At 37.1% G+C, this 25,688-nt stretch overlaps 1 protein-coding gene across 1 annotated transcript in view; it reads left to right on the top strand.

Moving 5' to 3' along the window:
* LOC139152840 (neuronal calcium sensor 1-like) overlaps positions 1 to 25,688 on the top strand; it is a 96,489-nt gene that overhangs the window by 44,750 nt on the left and 26,051 nt on the right. The window contains exons 4-6 of the mRNA XM_070726194.1: positions 13,316 to 13,405; positions 15,833 to 15,911; positions 21,922 to 22,010. Of these exons, the coding sequence (XP_070582295.1) occupies positions 13,316 to 13,405; positions 15,833 to 15,911; positions 21,922 to 22,010 (258 nt within the window). The remainder of the gene's footprint in view (positions 1 to 13,315; positions 13,406 to 15,832; positions 15,912 to 21,921; positions 22,011 to 25,688) is intronic.

Raw genomic sequence — 25,688 nt, 5'->3', positions numbered from 1 at the left:
AGGATTCAATGATAACTTGGTAACTCTTGACGTCGGGCAATAGCCACCTGCCCCCAAGCATCTAGTCTCTTTTAGGGCTACAATACACACCCAGTATACAAGTACAAATTATCACTACCTTTCAATTTGCCGTTGATGAGGTGCAGTTCATCATATCAAGTATACATACAGGTATTTGATTTCCATCAGAGACCATTTGCCGCGTTCATTTGCCATCCTTTTGTTTTGTAAAACAGGTGCAACTAGTCTCCCTACTTTCATTACACTATTCTGTATGGTTGAGGACACGACAAGCGGAAAACTCCTCTCTCAATCTAGCATACTTTCCTAAATCATTTACAATGGGAATTGAGAAGTATGGTATTTTAAAAAAGTACCTTTCAGAATTTTTACAACTAGCCTATAGTGCATTTTTCTAGACATGGGCGACATGGTAGACTTCACGGAGGAATCTAAAATGGTACAAATTATGATAAATTATGGGAAATCTCTAGCACTGTACCGGTACACATCATTTTAGACAATCATTAAGTTGCCTTGTATGTGATGTACTGTATACGTACCCTCAACCATTTACCGGTAAATAACGTCTGCCATATCCTCATACATATGTCTGTTCATTGATATTCTTTAGTAGTGACAACTCAACTAATCCCCAATAATATAATACCAGTTTTAAACACCCTTCGCAAAAACATTTATGACATTGCCATATCAGCTGAAGGCGTAATCTTATGATGTTTTCCCTAAGAAACTATGATATCTATTTTAATCGTACTGTGACACGAGCAGAAAGAAATGACCCTAGAATTCCTGAACAAGAAAATTAACTCTCATTTTAAGTCCACAAGATGAAAACAATCACATAGGACAGGCATTTAGGAATCAGCCATACAATATTAAACACAACTGAAGCCTTTTTCACCGCAAATAGTGTCTAGGGTCACTGCTTTAAATGCAGATTCAATTCTGATTGAGCGGTACAGGTACATTAAGGCCTGTATGAGTCATGAAATGCGGAAATCAAATTACGTTACCTCTCTGTGTAGTGGCAGATTAATGCTAACAAAGGTGAAAGAACAGACATTGACTAGAGACGATGTCACAGCAGACGTGTTCTTCAATCAGGAGATTGGTGGTGACAGAGAGATTCACTCAGTCAGCATGAATTGAAAAAAGTATTATAATTTGTAGAGCTCACTGTACCCTAAGTTCATTTAACGTAAATGTATGAAGCGGATACAAATGAAATCCAACACAACACTATCTACAGGATTACACACCAATAGTGCACAGTGTCCATTGTACCTTCAAAGGAAGCAGTATTCCTCTCATAAAATTGAACCAATTACTTTGCTTTCTTTTTCATTTAGCATGTAAACATTAATATTCATACATGAAAACATTCATTTCACATAATTATTCCTGGTATGATACTGAAAGATTTAAATTGCCAGGCAACGGTTGCTAAGGGAGATTTGTGCCATCTGTGTGAATATGGATTTATGTGTGAGGAAATACAAGGTAATGACGTATATACATGTATACCACTGATAGAGATCACTGGTTATAGATCAAGTGACTGGCACAGAAATATGCAAATGAGTACAAGAAGATTTTGAAATGTTACAGAAACTATGGATTTTGTCAAAACATTTGAAACTTACTGTTAGGTTTTATCCACTCCAGTGCATGGGACCTGGACAGCAGTTTGTGGAAACCTGTTTTTAGTCAGCAAAATTCCACTTTCTCATTTTTTCTAATCTTGAATCTCTTTTTCAGCCAAATCTTAAAAATCACAAACATTTTCAAATATCCATGCTCATCTATTTTTTTTTGCTTTCACTGAAATTTTGTAATGATATCATCAATAGTGACAAATGAGGCTTGCAAGAGCTAAAACATGCTAAAAAAACTACAAGAGTAAAGAAAAAGATGCCTGAAAGGTACACATTTGTATGCGCAAGAGTGTGCACTGAACATTATGGAATGTTGCCACCAACAGTAACCCTTTGCACCTTTAATCCTTACTATCACCATGAATATGAATCTCTGTAAAAAATCAGCAAACATGTGAATGCTGCTCACACTGTCCAGAAACCATGATAGAAATCCAAAGTTCTGTAATCAAGATAATCTGTCATCCTGCCCAGACAGTCGGTCGTATTTACCAACACAGACAGTCCGGTGACATTTAATGAATTTCATGCTTCATTCAGGACTGGTATATGACATAACTAGAGTCCATTTCAAGAAAAATGTCTAGATGAGAAACAGAATTAGTTTGTTCTGTGGTTTCCTTTATCTCCAATTCAGGAGGATAAATTTTTGAAAGGAAATCACGGAATGTGTAGCATAATTCAAAGACATGTACAGAAGACTTCACTGTTACCTTTGTGCAGTCATAGTACCTGTTTACATGCACATTACATGCACAATGTATTGGTAAATGTTAGCATATGGTACAGAACTACATGGTCTGTTGTCATGGACAGTGCCAAATTATACAGTACCAGGTACCAGGGCCTAGGGATGTAGAAAATAGGGAGCACTAGAGGGGCAAAAACAAGTGGCTGCAAAAGCATCATTTAATAAAAAATATAGTTATTTTGCAGTGTGGCCACACTACTTGTAACTGCCTGTACTCTTATCTTTGCCAACTTTAACCAAAATGTTCTACATCTTCGGGATGTACATTTATTTGAAAAAAGTTTATCAATTTGGCTGGTCTGTGGTGTTTCAATAATGCTGCTGTAGCCCTGCACCAGTCTTGCATGGTTTACTTGTATGCACACCGAATATCATAGAAAGTTTCATAAATCATATGGGATTAGGAGTTTATCACTGCGCATGCCAATGGTATTATGGGTTTTTAAAAATATTGTCAAATAATCTACCATACAATACTGCAACAATATTTCATAGTCCAATAATATGAAATTGACAGATGGATCTGACAGTTATCATGTTTTCATATGTTGCCATGTTTTCTCCAGAGAGTGTGCGATGGTGTGAATCCTTGCCTATTTACTGTATGTGAAATCCCCCTTAAACGCAAATGCATGACATGCTCCCCTCTACAATCAGAGCATTGATAGTGTTATTCATCACCATGACTGCTGCCTGTAATGTGTAACAGCACATTGTTAAATTAACCCACTGTGTAAAGTGATAAAGCTTCCAATCTGCTGAAATATGAGCTACAGATGAAAGATTATCAAATAGTGTTTGCTTTCAGATAATGCAAAACTGTGTTTGAACTTTTATGAATGAAGTGTGAATGATTTGCGCTAATATATACAAAATCTAATATATCTAATATATACAAAAAGTAACTCTAATATATATATATAATATATATAATATATATAATATATATAATATATACAAAATGCTAGAAGGAAAACAGCAAGAAACTGGGACTGAGTTTAACAAGAAATTTGATCCAGGCTATAACCTTAATTGTCTACCTTAAAAAAAATCCTAATTTACTGACTTGAATTTGCATATTTTATGATAGTCTTCTCAATTAGAACCAAATCTCCCCCCCCCCCCCCCCCCCCCCCCCGAAAAAAAAAAGAAATATTAGGAAGAGAGGGACATCCCCCTCCCATGACAGTAACAGGGAGAACACACTGATGTTGATGTACTTGATGTGTACATGCGACAGTAAAATGCTATGTTATTTGATGTTTTCCTTTAAATTGAAATTAAAGAGAAAAATTGCTATTTCCAAGTTACATGTCATGTACATTAATACAATCTGCTGGCATGCATATGTGTATCCGTTTATTTAATGACATCATGGTAAGTTCATGGCCTTCACATTGCACATTTCTGACACTGAACTCAACTGGTACAATTTCTGCTGACATTTAACATTCCATAGGGACTGTTATTATTTAATGGTATTTCTGCGGATAATTCTAGTGCTTAATGCTTTTCCCCCATTAAGAGGTTGTCAGTTATGTTGGCGGTCAGCTCTGACAAAACTAGAAAGGAATGTATTTGATGTTATACTACAAAAAGGCGTGAAAAATATTTTGAGGATGGCTAAGCACAACGAGCAATTTTTGCTATCATCATTGTATGAAAGGTAGAATACGCCTCTAGGACAGATACTCAGACTCTCAAATTCTTTCAATTCTTTTCTGATCTACCACATGTAGGGGTTCACTTTGAAGCTCTTGGTGTATAAGAAACATTTTTACCATGTTAGTTTTTTTAAAATTGAAAATTTCATTCTCCCTCATAGAGTTAACACAGGGGATGGCAGCCATTTTGAATTTCAAATATCGGTAAATCTTTGGCAATTTGCTTCTCAAATTCCCGACTTTGCACAATCAACCCTGATTTTTATTCTTGATATGGCCAGAGAATGGCTGAAAGTTTCACTGAGGAAAGTCTGAGCAAAAAGTTTAAGTCTTCACTTCCGTAGCACATACTACCTTAATTTATATTACCATGCACTGGCTGTAGCATTTTGATTGGTCGAGCTGAACCACGTGACTGACCACAAATACACAGTAATGGTCTGTTAACATGCCCGTGAATATGAATAATAAGATTAACAACTCAACATTATATTACCATGCCCTGCCCGTCGCATTTTGATTGATCGAGCTGAACCACGTGACTGACCACAAATACACAGTAATGGTTTGTTTACATGCCCGTGAATATGAATAATAAGATTAACAACTCAAAGTATCGTAACTTTACAGCTGAAACGTAAATCATAATCAATCACAAAATAAAATGGAGCACTTATAGGTCAAGTTGAGATACTTTTTTCTGAAAACATCTCCGGATTTGCCAATTTTTTACAGCGCGCGTGACAGTGCGTCGCGTATTGCTCAGTTTCTGGGCCCAGTTGTCGTTCGCTCCTGAAATTTTTGGAAATTTTGCAGTTTTCTTGGGTTCGCTGATAATATAATGGAAACAATAGACTCCACTCTGACCATTAACGTTTATTTATGGGCGCGGGCTCGAGGAAAGCCAAATTAACGGGCTCGGCAAGCCTCGCCCGTTAATTTTTGGCTTTCCTCTCGCCCTTGCCCACAAATAAACGTTAATGGTCAGCGCGTCGCCCTTTATTTCTATAGTATCGTAACTTTACAGCTGAAACGTAAATCATAATCAATCACAAAATAAAATGGACCGCTTGTGGGCCAAGCTGAGATACTTTTTTCTGAAAATATCTCTGGATTTGCCAATTTTTTACATACAGCGCGCGTGACGTGGGTCAAATATTGCTCAGTTTCTGGGGCCCAGTTGTAGTTCGCTCCTGAAATTTTTTGGAAATTTTGACGGTTTTCTTGGGTTCGCTGATAATATAATGGAAATAACAGACTCCACTCTGACCATTAACGTTTAATTATGGGCGCGGGCTCGAGGAAAGCCAATTAACGGGCTCGGCAAGCCTCGCCCGTTAATTTTTGGCTTTCCTCTCGCCCTTGCTCACAAATAAACGTTAATGGTCAGCGCGTCGCCCGTTATTTCTATAGTATCGTAACTTTACAGCTGAAACGTAAATCATAATCAATCACAAAATAAAATGGACCGCTTGTGGGCCAAGCTGAGATACTTTTTTCTGAAAATATCTCTGGATTTGCCAATGTTTTACATACAGCGCGCGTGACGTGGGTCAAATATTGCTCAGTTCTGGGGCCCAGTTGTCGTTCCCTCTGGAAATTTTCGCAAATTTAGACGGTTTTCTTCGGTATGTTGATAACATAATGGAAATAACAGACTCCTCTCTGACCATTAACCTTTATTTGTGGGCGCGGGCTCAAGGAAAGCCAAATTAACGGGCTCGGCAAGCCTGGCCCGTTAATTTTTTGCTTTCCCCTCGCCTTGCCCATGGTCAGCGCGTTGCCTGTTATTTCTGTAGTCACAAAAAATTAGTCATCAAAGGAACTTTTTGAATCGGTTGCATTGTCTGGCGATGTGTAAATGTAACATGCAAATGAAGTTTGATATAATCCACATTTTCTTGGCCGATTTATTTAGCATTTAGGCCAAAGTAAGTAAATTCTTTGTTTTGCGTCCACTCAAAATCCTGAAAGGTACGCGGGTAAGCGGGTAAAAAACACACACAGAAAATTTAACACAAAACCTGTTTGCCTTTATTGGACAATTTTTCTCAAACCACATGAATACTCCTGTCACAGTATGACACACTGTATGATCACTGTATGCATTGTCATGACAAATGGATAAAAATAAACAGTAATTCTTTGACGTTTGCTTTTCTCTTATTAGTTTTAAATTTCTTTCTTGTGCATTCAAAGTGTCCACATGCCAATTCTATTGCACAGCACCTTGTCAGCCTCATCAAATTACGTAAATCTGGACAGTTTGAGGAATGTGTACACTATAACAGTATACAGTAGCAGTCTTTTGTCCTCAAGTTCTTGTACGTTTCTTTCAAGTTTCTTGTAATTTTATGCTCTGATGGAATGTCATAGTTTTGCTGAAAGGTGTCTGTTTTGAAAGAAAACACCAAACAGATGGTAACTTGTAGCCTCGGCATTCAGTTTTAGAAAGATGGGGCATCAGACAGAAGACGACATTGATGATATAATTGACAGAAGTATTCCCTGTAGCTTCCTCGGGACCATCCGTAAAACCAGCATATTTCCTTTCCATCAAATAAAAGAAACATTTCGCAATTGTCAGTCTCCACACACAGACTCATCAGACCCAAATTTAGAAGGACGCTTCACATCTATATTCCTTGCACTTTCAAAGTACCACATCCAAGATTGATTGAAAATATGACGTATCATGGCATAAACGGAAATATTCTACAGAGGGTCAAAGCTTGATTGACAAACACAAAACAGGGAGTAGTCATAAATAGAACATCATCTGAATGGAGACTACGTCACAAGTGGTGACCCACAGGGTTCAGTTCTTGGACCAGTACTCTTTCTAATCTACATCAGTCACACTGGTGGTGAAATTATTTCTGAACTCAAAAAAATTACTGACAATACCAAGACATATCACCCCTTGCGAAATTGTAGTGATCCTGAAATTCTACAAGCTGGTTTGGACAAGCTACAAAAAATGAGTGAACACTGGCGGACGTATATTGGCTACAACAACCCCTTCCATAAATAGTCAATGAACAATATTTCACTGGGACGTGAAGAAAATTACTTGGGCGTCCTACTTCATTCTACCTTAAAACCTTCAAGCAAATGTGATAAGTTTGCAAAAAAGCAAACAGAATGTTGATCTCATCAAACGATCATTGTCGATCAAATCAAAAAAATGTCATTCTTCGTCTTTACAAGCAACTTGTGAGACCACAGCTCGAACATGCAGTACAAGCTTGATCACCATGGCTACAAAAGGACATAAAAATCTTAGCACGGCAAATAATACCTAAACTCCAACACTACAATTATCAAAATAGACTTAAACAGCTTGGTTTAATAACACTTGAACAAAGAAGAATTCCCGGCGACATTCAACTCTATAAAGTTATCAAAGGCCACGACCACTGTAACCTTTCACTTGAGTTAGCAGCCAACTCGAGAACTCAAGGACACTGTCCCAAACTTCATAAACTAACCGTTCGACTTAACACAAGGAAGTTTTTTGTCAGCAATAGTTGTGGACACCTGAAATAACTTACCAGCCGATGTCATTAATGCAGAAAGTGTGACTCCTTCAAGAGAAGCTACGACCGCCTACTACAAGTTTGAACATTCACAGAGGGATTCTAATATACTTTCCCTTACCCAAACTGAACAAAAAAGTACGTAAAGGCCTTCCGTTTAGAGGACTGATCACTGGCTTGTTTTTTATTTTCAAGTTAAAATGGACGAATGAACCAAATTTTTGGCAAACCTGAAAGACCGATAAACTAGGATAGGCTTCAACACTTTCCGATTTTTCCCTCTGCCATACTCTCTGAGTCGTGGTACCCAAGTCCAATCGGCCGACTGAATCTCTCTCTGTTCAAATCCCGATTGCTCGCAATGACCATGCCTTCAAGTTGCCGTGCAAAGGTTTCCTGTTTTGTAACTTCGATTATTTCCCTTTTTCATCCATTTTTTATCGTGAAGGCAAAGCCACAACAGGCAAAGCCACAACAGACAGCGAGAACGTGAGGCCCCGGCGTGAGGCAGAGAGTATCGACAGGGGTAATGTGTAGAGAGTACTGTTTTACGTCACCGCATGGTCCATTAGTGAAATCTGATTGTCGTAAAGGAGTGTTTCATCGCAAAGTTAAAAGCCACGACTTGCTTTTGCGACAAAATAACGAAAGGAAAATTTGTGTTTTTTTTCCAAAAAATCTCCAAAAACCTAGGCGCGCGCGGACGCAAAACAAAGAATTTACTTACTTTGCATTTATTTAATTATTCAAGAACAGTTTGTAAAAATACTAATCACCTGTTATTTTGTGTCTTAGAATGTTATCTGAATGATACTAAAACCACGAGCATGAGCTTAACCCTTTCACCACCATGGTTTGCCCCAGTCTCATTGTTTTCTGTGGTACAGGTGGATCTCTACACAGGGAAATGGGTGGAAGACTTCAAAAAAGCATGTGAGATCTTTGAAAGAAAATTCTGTGACATTTTCTAGGTACAATTGAACTTTTAAAGCATTATTGCAAGACAACACAGTAATTACTACAGAAGGTCATTTTGGATGTTATCTGTCATAAAGTACATGTATATTGATGCACATCAGAAGCAAATGTTAACACTTTCACCGCGGGAGGGCGCATTCTGCGCCAACGGCCAGACTGCGGGAGGCGCGTAAACGCGCCAAGAACGTACGCGTTTATATGCGTTCGATATACGTTGGCTTTGTCTGATCTACATCATGTTTGTTGACTATTTCCTCAAGCCTAGTGTAGCGTACGAGGTAGAGGTCAAACCTAAATGAGCATGCGCGCCAAATTTTTAAACAAATGCCGCTATACTCGGTCATTTCTCCGCCGTAATTTGTAAGGATCGTGTGATCAGTTGTTATTTTTCTGTCAGGGGGTATTTAAAAATGGCGACGCGGGCATAGTTTAACACTGACTAAGCCCTTGAGCATGTTTTTCTAGACAGTGATAGTGGAATTGTCACAGATCGTGAAACTGAACTCGACGGAGATAGCGGAAGTCAAATTTCAAATAATAACTCTAATACCAAACTTGAATATGTTCCCGAACCAGTTGAGCAAAGACGGAGATTGCAAGCAAGACAGAAAGGTAGGCCAGCTGAGCATGCTGAGAGAAAAGTGCTACAAAGAGTCGGTGACCGACGTCACAAATGTCGATGGGGTATCCTGTGGATGTTGTACGACATCAATCTATCAGTGACGATTACACATCGAACTAGCTACAAGTATATAAGTATATACCCTATATAATATATATCTCTTTTGAATATCAGATGATACCTGTTGTTCGAAGATGAACTTGTAATAAATATGCATATTTACCTTTTTAATGTTGAATATGTTTTAGAGTATGTGTTCCCCTGCTTAATATAATGTAAGTAGTAATTTTTTAAGTGTTACGCTGAAAAAAATACATTTATGTATTGAAATAACAAAAAATGCAACATTTTTGAATTTTTTCTGTCAAATCCAATATGGCCGCCATTATCACGTGACCTTCCAGGTGAGTCACGTGACATTTTGTTCATTTTATGATGCTCTGTCATATTGCAATACTCACTGAAAAAATTGTCCCGAATACTCGTATAGTTACAAAGATACAACTCATGCATGTAACTCAATATTTCTAAGGCCATATATCCATAGAAAACTACGCACAGGAATGCACGTATAAAAATTAATTACGCAGTGAAAGTGTTAAAGAACGTGTGAAATAGGTCAACTTTGATGCATGCATCGATCATAAGAATAAGGGCCCCCGTTTCTTTAGCATAGCAACATTCTTGCAAATGAATCATAAAATCCATTAAAAAGCAATTTTGGTGTCATGATTCTTGCTAAAATATCAGGTGTAGATACTCCAATCACTCAGGAGTAGGTGTTTGTGTGTTTGTTACCTCCAGTGATGTACATGTGAAATGTGCCATTTTAGTTGCGCAAATTCTTTGCACACAGGGACTTTCCTGTTTGCCAGATATGACTACGATTAACTCTTTTCATTGGTTTGAAATTTGGAAACAGCCTTGGTTTTCCATTGCTTACAGTATGTACTGGACTTTTGTTCATGTTGATGAATCAAACTTGTCCTAAGCACGACAAAGTGGTATACATTGTATACAGTACAATTTTACATCAACTTAGGCAGCAGATTATATATGACAATGGTCAATCAGCAATTTTGGCAATGATCACAGAAAATTTGGCTGTGATCATGTTCAAAACATGGTCACCATTGTCAATTTTGGCAATGGTTGCACAAATATTTGCTGTGATCATGTTCAAACATGGTCAACATGGTCAATTTTGGCAATGGTCACACAAATGTTTGCTGTGACCATGTTCAAACATGGTCAGCATGGCCATTTTTGGCAATGGTCACTCAAGTCTTTGACACCATGGTCAGTTACCATTGTCATATCATCGACAACCACGGTTAATCATGGTTGTCGATGAAAAACCATGGTACCATGGTTTACACGACAGCGGGGTAACCACACCAATCCTGTGATAAATGTTGTTCTCATCTCCACAATATGTCTCTTCCTGCTGGTCGTGACTTCCTATGGTTCCGGCACTGAATACTTCAAGATCCTCTTACTATGACAAAACTGTCTGTATTTCAAGGTGAAAATGTGTTGATGGAACATCTTTAAGCATTCTCTGCTTCATCTTGTTTTGTTAAACACCATTAACAATTCATCGAGTTTTCTTTTGGATTTATACCTACAACCTACAGTATCAAATCTACGCCATATCCTGTTTGTTACACGTGTACATACATGTACCGTATACGGTACTTACCAAGCAAAGATGACATTGTTGCAACCTCCCTGCTACATGTACATTTCCACCTTAACCCCTTGAATGCACATAATTTTTCCAACCAAAATTTAATGCAACATTTTGTTAATATTTATGAACTTTTGTGAAATGTTTTTGATAATTTTGGACCAAATGAACATTACATTTCGTTGGCTACAATTTTTTAACAAAATTTTGGCAAAAACTCGAAAAAATGTTATAAAGGTGACCAAAATTGACTTCGGCGCTCAGAGGGTCAATTAAGAAAGGTGGTTCAGTGTACCATAGCTCACCTAGTAAAGTTTTGTGCAATTTTTATACAACACCACAAACACACACACACACACACACACACACCGGTATGGGTTCATATTGGCATGTCCATAACCCAAAACGCAACTAGTGAATCATGTGCATACGGCTAATTAACATACATTTCATGCTCTTATATAAATTCAAGCAAACTTTGTAAATATAGTAGATGCACATTTGATTTGAGCAAGAATTTGGATCTGCACGTGTGAGTCAGACACATCAGGACAGGAATACATCAATGTGTATCTCTTTTTATTCTCATAGAAATATGACAGTGTTGTCATTCACAAAATTTAAAGAAGATTGAAATTTGTTAAACCTTGGTAATTGTGAAATGTAAGAGAACAGCTTGATTTTGACAGTTTGTCATTCCAAGAAGAGGAAGCATTGTAAAGTTCTATATCTTTTGCATGTCTGATAAGTTTTATATCTATCGTAATGAAGATTGAAGTACCAAAATGTAATGCGATATTTCTGTGTCTGATAAAGTACCACCTGAACAAAAAATCATCTGAATATAAAATATTACTACACGTTGCCATGGTGATAGATAATTTTGATGTGCATCGGTTAGGAATATCTGTAGCCAAGTTCATGGTATCTGCAGTTTGTTTTTGTATCATCTTAGTCCAGATGTTTAATTGGCAAAATTAGTCAACTGAATCAGTCTGAGTGTGGTCATACGGTCAGCTCCTTGTAGATCAGACATTCACCTTTGACACGACTCCTTCAGCTTTCTGATTATGGATCAGCTGCCTTTATCTACAGCAATTTGTCGCATGGAGAATTGAGACGCCAGATTGAAATCTGTGGAAGTCACTGTTGGGCATCAAATACGTATGAAAAGCTATAAATAGAAATAATCGCTGCATGACTGGGCTTCTGGCCATAAGGGAAATGCAATGTACACGTGCCCTATTTCGTACAACTTGTTCATTTAGCACAGAGTGTCATGTACAGGTTAAGTTCAATACCTGAATGTACAAAACGTGTGTTATCTCTCTCAATGGAATCTCATAAAACGAAAAGAGGGGAACTTGAATTTCCACTACTAAAACTTTGCACTGATGTTTCGTTCAGTTTTGAGTCTGAACAAGCATACAATCCTGTACAGTGTATTTACATGTAAGAATGTCAGTAGAGTTGCAATGAAGTATGGCGTAAGCTGAAATTTGAATATACGGTATAATTTATCAAATTGGCACAGTATATCTACCCGGTAAAATGTTAAAATATTAAGTAATTGTTTCAATGTACTATACCAGCTTTTATTCCAGGTTAATAGAGGCCCTGAGATTCCCGGGGCTTGAACAATTGAGTTTCTGCCATAAGCAGTATAATGTAATAACCGCAGCCCCATTAAGCTAATCCCATCCCCTTTAGCTTTGTAAATTCAATAACAACGTTACACAGCAGCATTATCTTTCCAAGTTCTTTCAGTGATGCAGTTGATGTAGTTGTAAGCTGTTAGTGATCATAGAATTACATGTACAAGTATATTGCTTACTTCCATCTGGGCATAATTTATCTTAATTTTAAATTTTTTAATTTCTGAAATATTATCGAAAAGCACAGCACATTGTACTTAAAAATACTGTAATTTTAGTCAATATTCACATATCCTGTATTAATTGTAATGTATCTGTAGTTATGATATCTTTACGTGATCCCTCTGATCCTGAAATTGTACAAGAACAGGAAATGCAGCTAGTTTTCAATCGGGTTCGAACTCACAACATACAGCATCCAGTCGCCTAGCGGAGAGGCAACAGACAGAACCGCTCGACCAAATACCCACTCTCAAAAAGAGTAGTTCAACTGTCAAATACTCTATAAGATTGCTAATCTCAAAGGTTATTATATCTTTCCGTCTTGTCATCTTAAGGTAGAATGACCTTCAATTTTGTTTTTAAACTGCACATTACAGTAGAAGAATACTCTTTATAAACAGCCATAAAGTGCGTCGTCGTTTTACTGATTTACATTACAATTACACATGCACATTCATGCACAAAATTGATAAGTTTATGTCTAAAATGATATTTCTGTGTGTTTTAACTTTCAGGAGTTTCAAACAATTTACCAACAGTTTTTCCCAAATGGTGACCCGAGCAAGTTTGCAAACTTTGTGTTCAATGTCTTTGACTCAGATAAGGTGAGTTGTCACACTTAGACCATGCATGCATCTTCACATGCTGCCTGAAAGATGCTATGAAACATTATACCATATTCCATAAGTATTTCATAAACCATGGTAGAAAAACTTAAGATGGAATGGGCTCTTGTCAAAATATCAGCGGTAACTGAAGCTACCAAAGCGTCATCCTTGAGTGTTATATAAAAGCCTGTTCCAATTATCCATAGCTTCCAGCTTCTTGTCACCTATCGGCATATGGGAATTATGAGATATTCCATGCACATATAAAGAGATTTGCCCTGGAGTCAAGGGAAAAATGACGTCAGTTTTGAGCATTTGCTGAATGTATACAGCAGTTGCCATGACAACCTCCCTATGCCTAGCCCAATTTGGACGTACAGTCTCTGCTCATATTGCACAGTATTACCGAGCTAAGATGTCTTTTCATCAACTTATCATCACCTTTAATTGTCAAAGTCTGCAATATACTCATACTTTTTGCTCTGGGAAATTTTGAAAGAGCCCTCTTTTAAAAATTTTGGTTTATATTGATTACACCATGAAATTCATCATGTGTTCTCTATTGTCAGTGTGAACCCTAAAGGGACAAATGGAATATTTTAATAGTCTAAAAGAGGATCATAAAGCCCCATTAGCTGTATCTTTTTGAATTTTTTTCCCGATAAGATGGTTTGAAATCAAAAGCTATCTAGAAGTATGGACAATGCCCATCATGGACCTATGTGGCAATGTGTCATCTTCGAACGCTATTTGAATTATGTTTGCTTGTTTGTTTGTTTGATGTGATTAGTTACACATGCTATTCTACTTTTCGAAAATTTGGGTTGATGAATTATTGTTCCCATGCATTAGGTTTATGGAGCAAAGACAAGAGAAAAACAAACAAACAAACATTTCTGTTGCAAACAAAAAATCGCATGAATGCAAATGAGTTTGTCATACTTGGTTATCAATATTTAGAATTCAGTGGAAAGCACTGCTTTGTTAATCTACATCTTAGCATGATTTTAAGCTGACCAGCAGTGTACAGTATATAGCATCATACTAACTCTTCAACCACTATGGTTTGTTACTAACCTTATGATGTTGTCAATAGTGAGTGTAAATCTGTGAACAGGAGTGATTTGGCATGGTTGAACAGCTTAAAAACCAGTGCATTGATGTCGCGTAATCCTGTGTTATGTTTCAACAGCCTTGCAGGCTGTACCATTTTGAAATGGCTTAATCTCACAGATTACATGCCAGGTGCTGCCACAAACTGCTGAAAATGTCTGTCATTAAATGAGGCAACATGACAAAATGACTGCATGTCCACTTTGAGAAATTATCTGATGTATTACACTTTGCAAAGATATCAAAGTAGTAAAGCTAATAGCATTTGTGTAGATGTATATGTACATTGAACTTTTGATAGATATGAAAACCAAATTTAAGTCATATTGAAACAAAATGCAGATTTTTATATTTTCAATGTTTACAATTCTTTACAAGTCTCTGGTTTGTGTGGATTTGTTTTGAAAGCTTTGATCATGTTTTCATCACCTTTTTTGTTTTTTAAATCTTTGATATAAATTTTTCTCACTGAGTTTACATGAAGACTGAACTTTATTTTCTATGAAAATGAATTTGAAGGTAATTTGCTCGGTGACCACCAATTTTGATGTTGATTGTGAAAGAGTGTACTTTTATCTTGCTTTCAGCAACATGTGAGGAAAAACTGTCATGATTGAAATGCATGTTGCTTTGGAGTTGAAAGAAAGCATCAATCCATTTCTGTTGCCTTCCATAGTGAGGATATCATGGTCAATCACCATAGTATGACCTTTGCCATGACAGCCAACGTTACATGTATGAAATCAAATCATATCAAATCAAATCTTGTCAAATCAAATCTTATCAAATCAAATAATATCAAACTTATCAAATCAAATCAAATCTTATCAAATTACATGTCTCAAATCAAATTAGATCAAGTCAAATTATATCACATCAAATCTTGCCAAATTAAATCAAATCATATAAAATCAAATCTTACCAAATCACTCCATACGGTCTATCAAATCTTTAATACACAAAATCTTTTCAAATCATACATGTATCAATTCATATAAAATCAAATTAAATCATGTCAAACATATAATCAAATTTTGTCAAATTAAATCAAATCATGTCAAATCAAACCAAATCAAACTTTACAGTGTATGAAATCTTATCAAATCATACCAAATCTTATCGCATCAAATCAAATCTCACCAAATCATACATGTATCAAATTATATTGACTCTTATCTTATTGAATCAATTCTTATCAAATTGAATCAAATCTTATCAAATCATACATGTATCAAATCATGTCAAACAAAATTTTATCAGATCAAGTTAAATCAAATCAAACTTGCAATTTCATTCTCTTCTTGTCTGCAGGATGGTTACATCACATTTAAAGAATTCATCTGTGCGTTATCAGTAACATCAAGAGGAACGCTGGATGAAAAGTTAGACTGTGAGTACCTAAATCACTTCACATGTAAAACATTCAGCACACAGGTGATCCTGCTTGGCATTGGATCTTTGGCAGCTCTCTCTCAGCAGTTTACATGCCCAGCTGTCAGAGTTGTTCTCTACTGTCATTGTAACCAGGTTTGTAGACTGTCAGTAATAATGCAATGGTTAGGTAAAACAAATGTTCATTGAATTGGACAATTCAGCCAGTGTTGAAACAACTCTCATGTAGTGAGCTCTGTAAGAGTGCAAGCATAAGCTGAAATTACTGACTTGTTCAACACAGTGGGGAAATCAGCGGTATACACTGTATTTGACCTAGAGGAAATTTAATTGGTCTAAAGTGAGCAGTTGGACGTCTGTGGCTGCCATGTCTCCATGGCAACAGGCAAAGCCACTTACCGCAGTGATTGAATGGTTATTCAACAAAACTGACTTAGCTAAAAAAGGAACTGCTGGGCAGATACAAAATATGTATTAAAATAGTAAGTTTTTGACAGCATGTGAAACATTTGGAACATTTCTAAGTAACTATTTACCAAGCGAAGCATTTGTATGATCATCTCATGGAAACTTGAAATCAATGATTGATGTCAATAACCATAAAGATGAGAAGTAGTCTGGAAAGTATAGTATGTGCTGGCAAATTTCACACGCAAACAACATTTCCAGGCCATTTGACCAGGTAGGTTTGCAACAGCTGTTTCCTTTGTGTCTTCCTTCACTAAGCTATTTCCAAGGAAAGTGAGGGATGTTGATGTGCAGTGTGCCATAATTGTACAGCAATCATTAGCTACACATATTGAATTCCCCATGAGAAATAGCTTGACAGAAATTTGACAGAAAATTTAATTTATGCCAACTTTCAGGCAAAATATACTTAAATAATAGCTCCATCAGGAAGATGCATGGATTTCCAGGGAAAATATTATATGACACATGACATTAAGGGAAAGCAGATCTGTCAAAATCTAAATCTTCATGTGGGTGTGAGCTATGCAATGAATAGCGACACATGGCATATAGCGAGTCTTGATGCTATCTTCATCGAAAGCCATTGAGGTGTTTATATCGTGGCGCAGTCAGTGAGGACAACCTTTTGCCATTTTTAGGATGAAATATTGATGGCTGTCCATCTTCCTTTCCAATCGTACCTGTACTTTAAAAGTGCCGGTACACAGTGTTGTAGTGTACACATGACTATCTGTTTGTAAAGTCTGATCTTTCACCGTGTGACCTGATATGACCTCAGGGAGGAGATTTAAATCACACAGGTTGCTGGCCTTCTGGGTCACTAGGTCAGCCTGGCCAGCATGCTAAAACCTAGACATACTTTTATGTCTATTGAACAGAAAAGTAATCAGCCTGATAAATATGAATCGGCCATTTCTTATTCGAAAAGTAGAATTGTAAAACTGACATGAAGGTATTTCAAAACCTGGGCATTTCAGTAGATCTTGGAAAATATGTTTCAGTAGGTGAGCTCAAAATAGGGTATGCATTGCAGTTTGAAGCCCTTGAAGCCCATGTACCGGTATCTCTGTTGAAACTTGTGTTAAGGATGTACGAGCGGTACGCGCGCGTGGAATTTGTCACTTCCCATAGGATTACATTGAAATTTGCTGGAAAATCAATTTCTACTAATGTCATTTTCATGAAAATTTGCACAAAGCTCAGTCTAGAGAAATAATAATACTGATCAAATAAAATTATATGGTCACCGCGCTAATTTTTGAGATAAACAGCATTGAATTATTTCGTCCATAGAAAATGCATTGGAGAAAAAATGCTGACTCAGCATTTTTTCTCACAAATGGCAAAATTCATGGTCATTTATCTCACAAACGAGCGCGGTGACCCCTATATTTTATCACACATTTTGATAATACTTACAAAGGAGAATCCAAAAATTGACAATTTAGAGAAATGACATTACTTTTAATTTTACCGATCGTACATCCTTAAGGGGGATGAGGTACTGGGAAATGTATTGTACTTTGTGATTTGGGTAAATGTGTCTCGGAGGCAGACATTCAGACTCTTAAACTTTTACAGTCTTTTTTCAGTCTACCACTTTGAGGGGCTCATTTGAAGCTCATGGAATAAGTAAAGTTTTCGCCAGCTCACTTTTGTGAAAATTGAACACTAATTTTTTCCCCATAGATTCAACACAGGGATGGCAGCCATTTTGAATTTCAAATGTAGGCAAATGTTGCCAGAGACATTGTAATTTGTTTATTTAGCACCAAACTTTGCATGGTGACATCCCCTCCCCCCCCCTTTTTATTGTTGATTTTGAAAGAGAATGTTCAAAAGTTTCCTTAAGGAAAGTTTGAGCGAAAATGTAAGGCTTTCAGTTTTTAGATGTTAACTACCTGCACAGAATTTCATCAAAAAACTCTTGAGTAGATGAACAGCTTCTATCAAATAAAGTACCAAGTGTGTGATAGACATCGTGATGATATTAAAATGATTCACCATTGGGACTACTATATTGTAGATAAGAACGGAAAGATTTAGACATCGTTTTTATTTATGGTAACATATTCCCTCGGGTGCTTTCTACAGTATATTAGTCTGCCGGGAAATACTTAAATTATTAATGAGTAGTTTGACAAACTACAGAGCTTGGCTGGTTCTTTGGTGTATAGAAGACATTATTATAGAGTCAAGAAAATCACAAATGAAAACAAGTACTCAATAATTGAAATAATTTCATGATTAAAAAACTAAAACTAAATATAATTCCGATGTGATAGTTGTTTCTGGATGTACCTATACTGGTAGGCTCAGTGTCATTTGTAAACATATTTTGTCAGCTTCATACATGTTACATGTATGTTCAAAGTACAGAGGGAGAGGCACAAGTACCAGGCATGTATACATGTATAATCTATCAAGATTAAATTTGCTGTAAACATTAAGAATCTCTGCATACCTGAAGCATTTAGTGACATTTGCTATAATTTTTGCAATATTTACAGCATGTAGTAATTAATGCATGACTTGTTCATGCATGTCGGTGTTCAGTATTATGACTTAGATATTTTTCTTTCTTTCTACTGCGGACACCATTTTGAATCAGTTCTTGTCTCAGTGGGACCTTGTGAGTGGTCCATGGGATGAATTGCTTGATTTTTATAATAGAAAATAACATAAATGGATCAAATTAGCATTAAACTTGAACAAAAGGATTATTTTTGAATATTCAAAGTATGAACTAAGTTCTTTGTGCTGGATTGATGGCAGTGAAAATTGCTCTGGCAGCAAGCCAGCATGTAAAACATACAAACCTGTTCCACCTGCTTGGAATGAGTCGTGTACTGATATGTAACAACCCCAGCTGTACTGATGAATGACTCCATACCTGTCATCAATTATCCAGTGGACTACAGCACCTGATACAGATAAATACAGTTAAATCAATGTTTACAATCATGATTCCATGAGAAATACTTGGCATGGTTTGTAGTGGATACTTGTTTTATTCACTGACTGTTCCTTGTACAGCAAAAACAACTTTGTAGAAAGTTGTGTTTAGGCATTTGATGACCAAAATGTGCATGTTTAGGTAATTTGTTTCTCTGGTTCCAAACTTTTCATAGTGATAGGCCCCTAAATTTTATTTGTGATTTGGAGAATAATTGAATGTTTCATTAAAGTAAGTTTTAGCATTGAAGTTTAACTTTGGAGGCATGAACTACCGGTATCTTAATAAGCCCACAGAATTAGGGCAAGTCTATTGAAAGAGATTGTTGCTGTTCATAGAGAATGCTGCAAATTGTAAGTCATTTGTAATTAGAGATACTGAGAGACAGGAATAGTCAATGAGATCCAGACACACAGAGATAGACTGCTACAGAACTGGTTTAATGAAATTGGCTTGGATACCAAAAGAGAAGGACACTCAAATGCAGATGATACAATAATAATAATAATAATAATAACTTTATTGACGTTATTCCCTCAAAGGTGAACATAGTCAAGAACTAATACTACAAAAATAAGAAAAGGATACTTATCAAAAAATAATAAATATATACATATATATATAAATATATGATATATATAAATAATAAATATATACATATATATATAAATATAAGATATGACTTTATGCAGAATATGAAATGTGGGGTAATCTTAAAAAATATCTGTTTCTTGGATAAATGTTGTGAGGTATATCATGCTATCTGTATTGCTCATTATGTAGCAAAAATAGGTGATAGGTGAAAGACATAGGCAGAGCGACAGAGACACAAAGGTACAGATGGAGATTAAGGCAGTATGCGCCTCAAAAATGAAAGACATAAACTTTGGCTCAAACTTTCCTCAGTGAAACTTGCAAACATTCTCTTACCAAATCAACTATAAAAATCAGGGGTCACGAGTAGAGTTTAATATTAGGGAAACAAATTACCTGACATTTAACGATATTGAAATTCAAAATGGCTGCCATCCCTGTGGGAAATATAAAATTTTTGACTTTAGATAAACTAAGACAGTGAAAATCTTTCTCCAAGAGCCTTAAAGGTATCCCAAGTACATGTAGTAGATCAGAAAAAAAGGTATAAATTTGAGAGTCAGAATATCTGTCCCTGAGGTGCATTCTACCGTAAAAATAGAAAAGAAGCCAGTGAGAGAAAGTAATGGGATTTGTACAGACTGTCTGCGTAAGGCAGTCATGAAATTGTTGCCATGGAGAAATGCATTTATAGTGACATACAAACAAGGCATGTTGATGTAAGCATGTACATGTACACCCACGCAGGCATGATTATCAAATAGTCAATAAGTATATCTTTAGACGCACACATGTATATCTACCTCAGGAGAAATTTCTAGTATCCAGAATCACTTGTACATCAGAATAGGGTTACAGTGTACATGTATCTCAGCTGTGAAAGAGTTACAGTAGCTGCGCATGGATCTGTCAATTCAGAAACAAAGTGGATTGTGCATGAAATAGATTGTTTGCAAACAAGAAAGTCACACAGGCATTAAAATTTACGACAACTCATCCCTTTCAGGTCTAGCTAATTGGTATAATTCCAGAAACTTTAGATACCTTGTAGTTAGAAATTGTACCAATTAAAGAATTAAATGCTATACGTAGAAATCTTGCTGTATTTTGAGATACACAATAAAATATACTATGGTTGGAAGTCTTGTGCACTTTGCATGAAATCCAGTGCTCGAACAGCAAAATCTCTACCACTGATATTTCTATGCTCCATTTCTACTCAGCTAAAAAAATGTTGAAAAGAGCTTTGATAAAACTTTAAATATCAATCCTGCCACCATGGTCCCTCCACCAAGCCCATGCACTGTACGTAACTATCTGTACAGTAACACATGTTAAGGTTGTATGCGCCTTGAAAGTGAGCGACTTAACTTTCGCGCCAACTTTCCTTAATAAACCTTTCAACTATTCTCCAACCTAATCAAGACTAAAAATCTGAGGTCACAGTCCCAAGTTTGGTACCAGAGAAACAAATACCTAACTTTTACGGATGTTCACAATTCAAAATGGCCGCTATCCCTGTGTTAACTCTATAATGCTATGGGAAAATAAAATTTTTGATTTTTGAAAAACTAAGCAAGAGCTTTAGAATTGTGCTCCCATAAGTGGTAGGCTATAAAAGTATTGAAAGAGTTGGGGAACCTGGCTATTTTGTCCTAGAGGCACATTCTTCCTGGTAACTAGATTCCATGATCTAGAAGCCTGTATGGAACTCTTATTTGATGAACATTATGTTAAATAGATACATGTATCCTTGAGATTCCATCAGACCTGTAAGTAGGCATTTAGCCAGTTGGATCTGAATAAATAAAAGAAAAGAAAATAAAAGATTTAAAACAATGAGAAAAAGATTTTTGAGAAAAGTAGTAATTTGATACATTATCAGGGTATATCCTGTAGACAGTGCTGAAAATTTAGCCTTTCATGTCGGTGAAAGAAGATAGAGCGTCTCATATTAATCAATTTTCTCTTCTTTGTCTTTCTGCAGGGGCTTTTAATTTGTACGATTTAGATAATGATGGATATATTACAAGACAAGAGATGTTGGACATAGTTGATGCAATCTATAAAATGGTGGTAAGTACTCTAACATTAGCCTAATGTTTTTGTCTTCCGCACTACTGGTATGTTACCGTTTTTTTCCCGCCAAAAATTTAATGAAGGAAAATTCTGCGAGGAGCAATATTTAAGCTTCTCTGAATGAACTCGAACATCCAAAATCCCTGAACATTTATTGTACTTGGGCCTCAGCCCAAGTACATTTGTTTTCATTCGTGGGAAAAAACTCTGTAAGGTATAACCATTCCTGGCTGAGATCATGGAGGGCAAAATGTCTTGGCTTCATCTTTCTTGGCATAATAAATGGCGTAATGATGTTAACTGAATGGAAGTGCTGCTCTCAGCCAGTCTTGAATAAGTGCACAGTCCCTCTATCCACCGGTCTGGAAACGCCTATTGTAAAAGGTGTCAATCACCTAGACCGCACAGCCGAACCGCGATACGAGGGCCAGTCACGTGATAATGCGTAGCTTGGGTGTGTCCTGCATGCCACAGTCCCCGATTGTGTGTACGCTTTTCTCGAATTTTCGCTGTTTTTGGCTCTGTTAAGTGTTCTCTGCGTCTATCTACGACACGAAGACAGAAATTATCATATCCTGAAACCGGTGTGTTTTTCGTGATCCTTATCCCATCGTAAATGATGATAGTGTGCGATAATTTCTGGGGTTGACCGCTGCGAGTGTGTTGACGTACGTAGCACAAGCAACGGCTGGAATCACACCGGAAAATTTGTGGTCCCCCTTCTCTTGCAATGCTAGTAGTCAGTGTCTCCAAATATGATCTAAATATGTTTTCTGTGTAATATTCTGTGAAATCATGCCGTTAACTGAACAGAATAGGAAAGACAACTGCAGAAATGCATGTAGATTTTAGTTGTGTGGTCGCACATTTTCCCATGCAGCGTCAATATGGCGAACTCTCGATACGTACGCTCGCTCAGGCACGGCTGGAAACACACCGGAAAATTTGTCGTCCATTTCTCTTGCAATGCTATAGTCAGTGCCTCCAAATATGATCTAAATATGTTTTCTGTGTAATATTCTATTAATATTCTGTGAAATTATGTCTGTTAACTGAGCAGAATAGGAACGACAACTGCTGAGAAATGCACTTAGATTTTATTCGCATATTTTCCCATGTAGCGTCAATATGGCCACAGTAGAGGGACTGTGATATAGCGAACTCTCGATACGTACGCTCGCGCTCAGGCACAGTAAATACCTTTTACAAAATGCTATCATGTCAACACAATAACAAGTTTGGTAATGAACTACTCAGCTGTCGATGTTAATATTCAGCTGATTTTGCCTGTCTTCTTGATTTCGGGCAATAGTCCATGACACTTGCGAACAGTGCATGGCCATTTTGTTTTTCGATCGTGATCATAATGCAACCATAATGTGTGGTCCCTTTCAAGCTTTATCTAGAGGGGCAACGTTACCCATTTAATGAAAAAATAAATTGTTTAGTGTTTCTAAAGTGAACAAGTTGTAATGTTTTGTGATATTCTGAAAATAACAACCCACAAACGTCATGTTTTTGAACGATCACATTGCGGCTGTCATAGGATCGTGGGGTAGCGACATCGATATAGCGGCCAGTTGAACATTGTCGGTGTCCTTTGTTTAAGGTGTGAATCGTGTGTTGGTTCATATCACGGAGTGTCACAAAGCAACCAGCCACGTTTCCAGACCGGTGGATAGAGGGACTGTGATAAGTGAGATGTGAATATTAATGCTTCTCTATCTGAGTTTTTGCCACAAAATCTTCTGAATATAATCAAAATGTGCATCGAAATGCAACAATTAATGCACCCTCCGTTTCCTAGGCGATGGCACGACCCTTGCTACACCCACTGGACGAGCCAAAGTGGGAGGGGTAATTTCAGTTTGGTCGAACAAGAGGGCTCGAGACCAGAATTTAACATTTAAACTTGAAACATGTTTAATCGCTGACAAGATGTGGACTAGTGTTAACCGAAGTAAAATTGTGAAAAGGAAAGGTTTTATATCCCGGACACAATGAAAAACATTACGACTGGAAACTGTACCCCCAGTTGAGAATAGTAATGCCCACAGCGATGGAGAACACTTATCCTTGAGCTGAGAAAACCAGACCATCATTTCGAAATAGAGCTGCAGATTCGAGAAGCTCGTTCAAAATAGCTAGGTACACCCCAAAGGGATGGTTTCGAGTTTTGAGGGCAAATTTCGCCTCCTTCATATAGAAATCGTACGTTTGTTTTTCCAGGAGAACACACCATTTGACACAAAATTTGCATGTAAAGGGGTCGCCAGTAAGCACGTGGTCAAATCTGGCATAAGAAACAATATGAAATGTTGGGTAAAGCCAGTCCAAAATAAACTGATTTGAACTTTTGTGTTTTGTAATTTATACCACTGCAGTAACATTACCTTTTTTGACAACATCACACAATGTAATACGTTTGAAACTGAATACTCCGACGTATTCTGTGTCCCCTTTGCTAAAAAATACGGTATGCCGATTACCATGTAAGGAGATGATGACGTCAAGACAGATTTGTAGTGTGTTTGGTCCTGGATGGTGCACGAAGTTTTGTCAAGGTAGCTTGTGTATTTATTTCCTAAATGGGAGAGATTAGGGTCGATCTAAACGAAGGCCGAAGAATGTTATGATCCTCTAAGCGAGCTGAACTCTAAAGCGAATGGTTGGATAATTTGGAGGATGTCTAGAATGATTAGTCTCATTAAGATTATTTGGCGGTCAGTATTGAATTTCAACTGCGTCACAAGTTTGCGAAATGAGTATTCCGTCGAACGGTCACCGAACGATATTTTAGAAATCTGGAGACATGGCACATCGCATTTTTATATTAATATTTTATATTTTACAAAGATGTAAGAAGCAATGATTTTGTCGAAAATTCTGAAAAAAATATAGGAAGATTTGATCGCGAACACATTTTTACTTGGGGTCAACTAGCTCTGCGTACGATGCTGTGTGTTCCGCTACAGCTAATCGCCCCGCTCACCACAGCCCTGCAAAGACCCGTATGCGTACGTAGGGTCGGTGACTTCAAATCCATTTTGGGACTTGACGTAAAAAGCCAAATTACTGCCGAAATTCAGCGTTCTTGGGCCCAAGTCGTATCCCAGCCTACCTCAGCTACTCGATCGCTTCCAAAAATGACAGTCTTTTATTCACTTCTCGTAAATAACCGTCGATGTCGGCAACTCTCTCGCTAGCCCTGCGTACGATGCTGTGTGTTAGCTGTACCACATAGCATCGTACGCAGGGCTAGGGGTCAACAGGTATCTGCTAAAGTGCGGGCTGCGGGTTGCGGGCTGCGGGCTTTTAGAATTATGGTTAGATTTCTAATATATGTAATATGGCATTTAGTATATACGAAATAAAACCTTTAGAAGGTGTCTATTATCAATAATCATGATCAGGTCTATCGTACAGTATCCCTTTCCTGCCAAGTCCATATTTCACCATCAGGTCAAGATGGTTAAAATTAATGAAACACAACATATTCCATATGATGTATTTTAACATAATACTGTACATTTGAAGGCTGTTGAAAACATAAATGCTGTAAACTTGATTTTTGGACTAAATATGCTATAACAGACCAAACCAAGTGGGTGAAAATACGTCAAGTTTCTGAAAAAAAAATCAAAATCTGCTAAATTAAAAGCGGCGATTCCGAGG

Source organism: Ptychodera flava, chromosome 16 (genome assembly GCF_041260155.1).
Source record: "Ptychodera flava strain L36383 chromosome 16, AS_Pfla_20210202, whole genome shotgun sequence".
In the NCBI taxonomy this organism is placed as follows: Eukaryota; Metazoa; Hemichordata; class Enteropneusta; family Ptychoderidae; genus Ptychodera; species Ptychodera flava.
The sequence above is the reverse complement of the archived record's forward strand: the minus strand, read 5'-3'. Positions and strand labels throughout refer to the sequence as shown.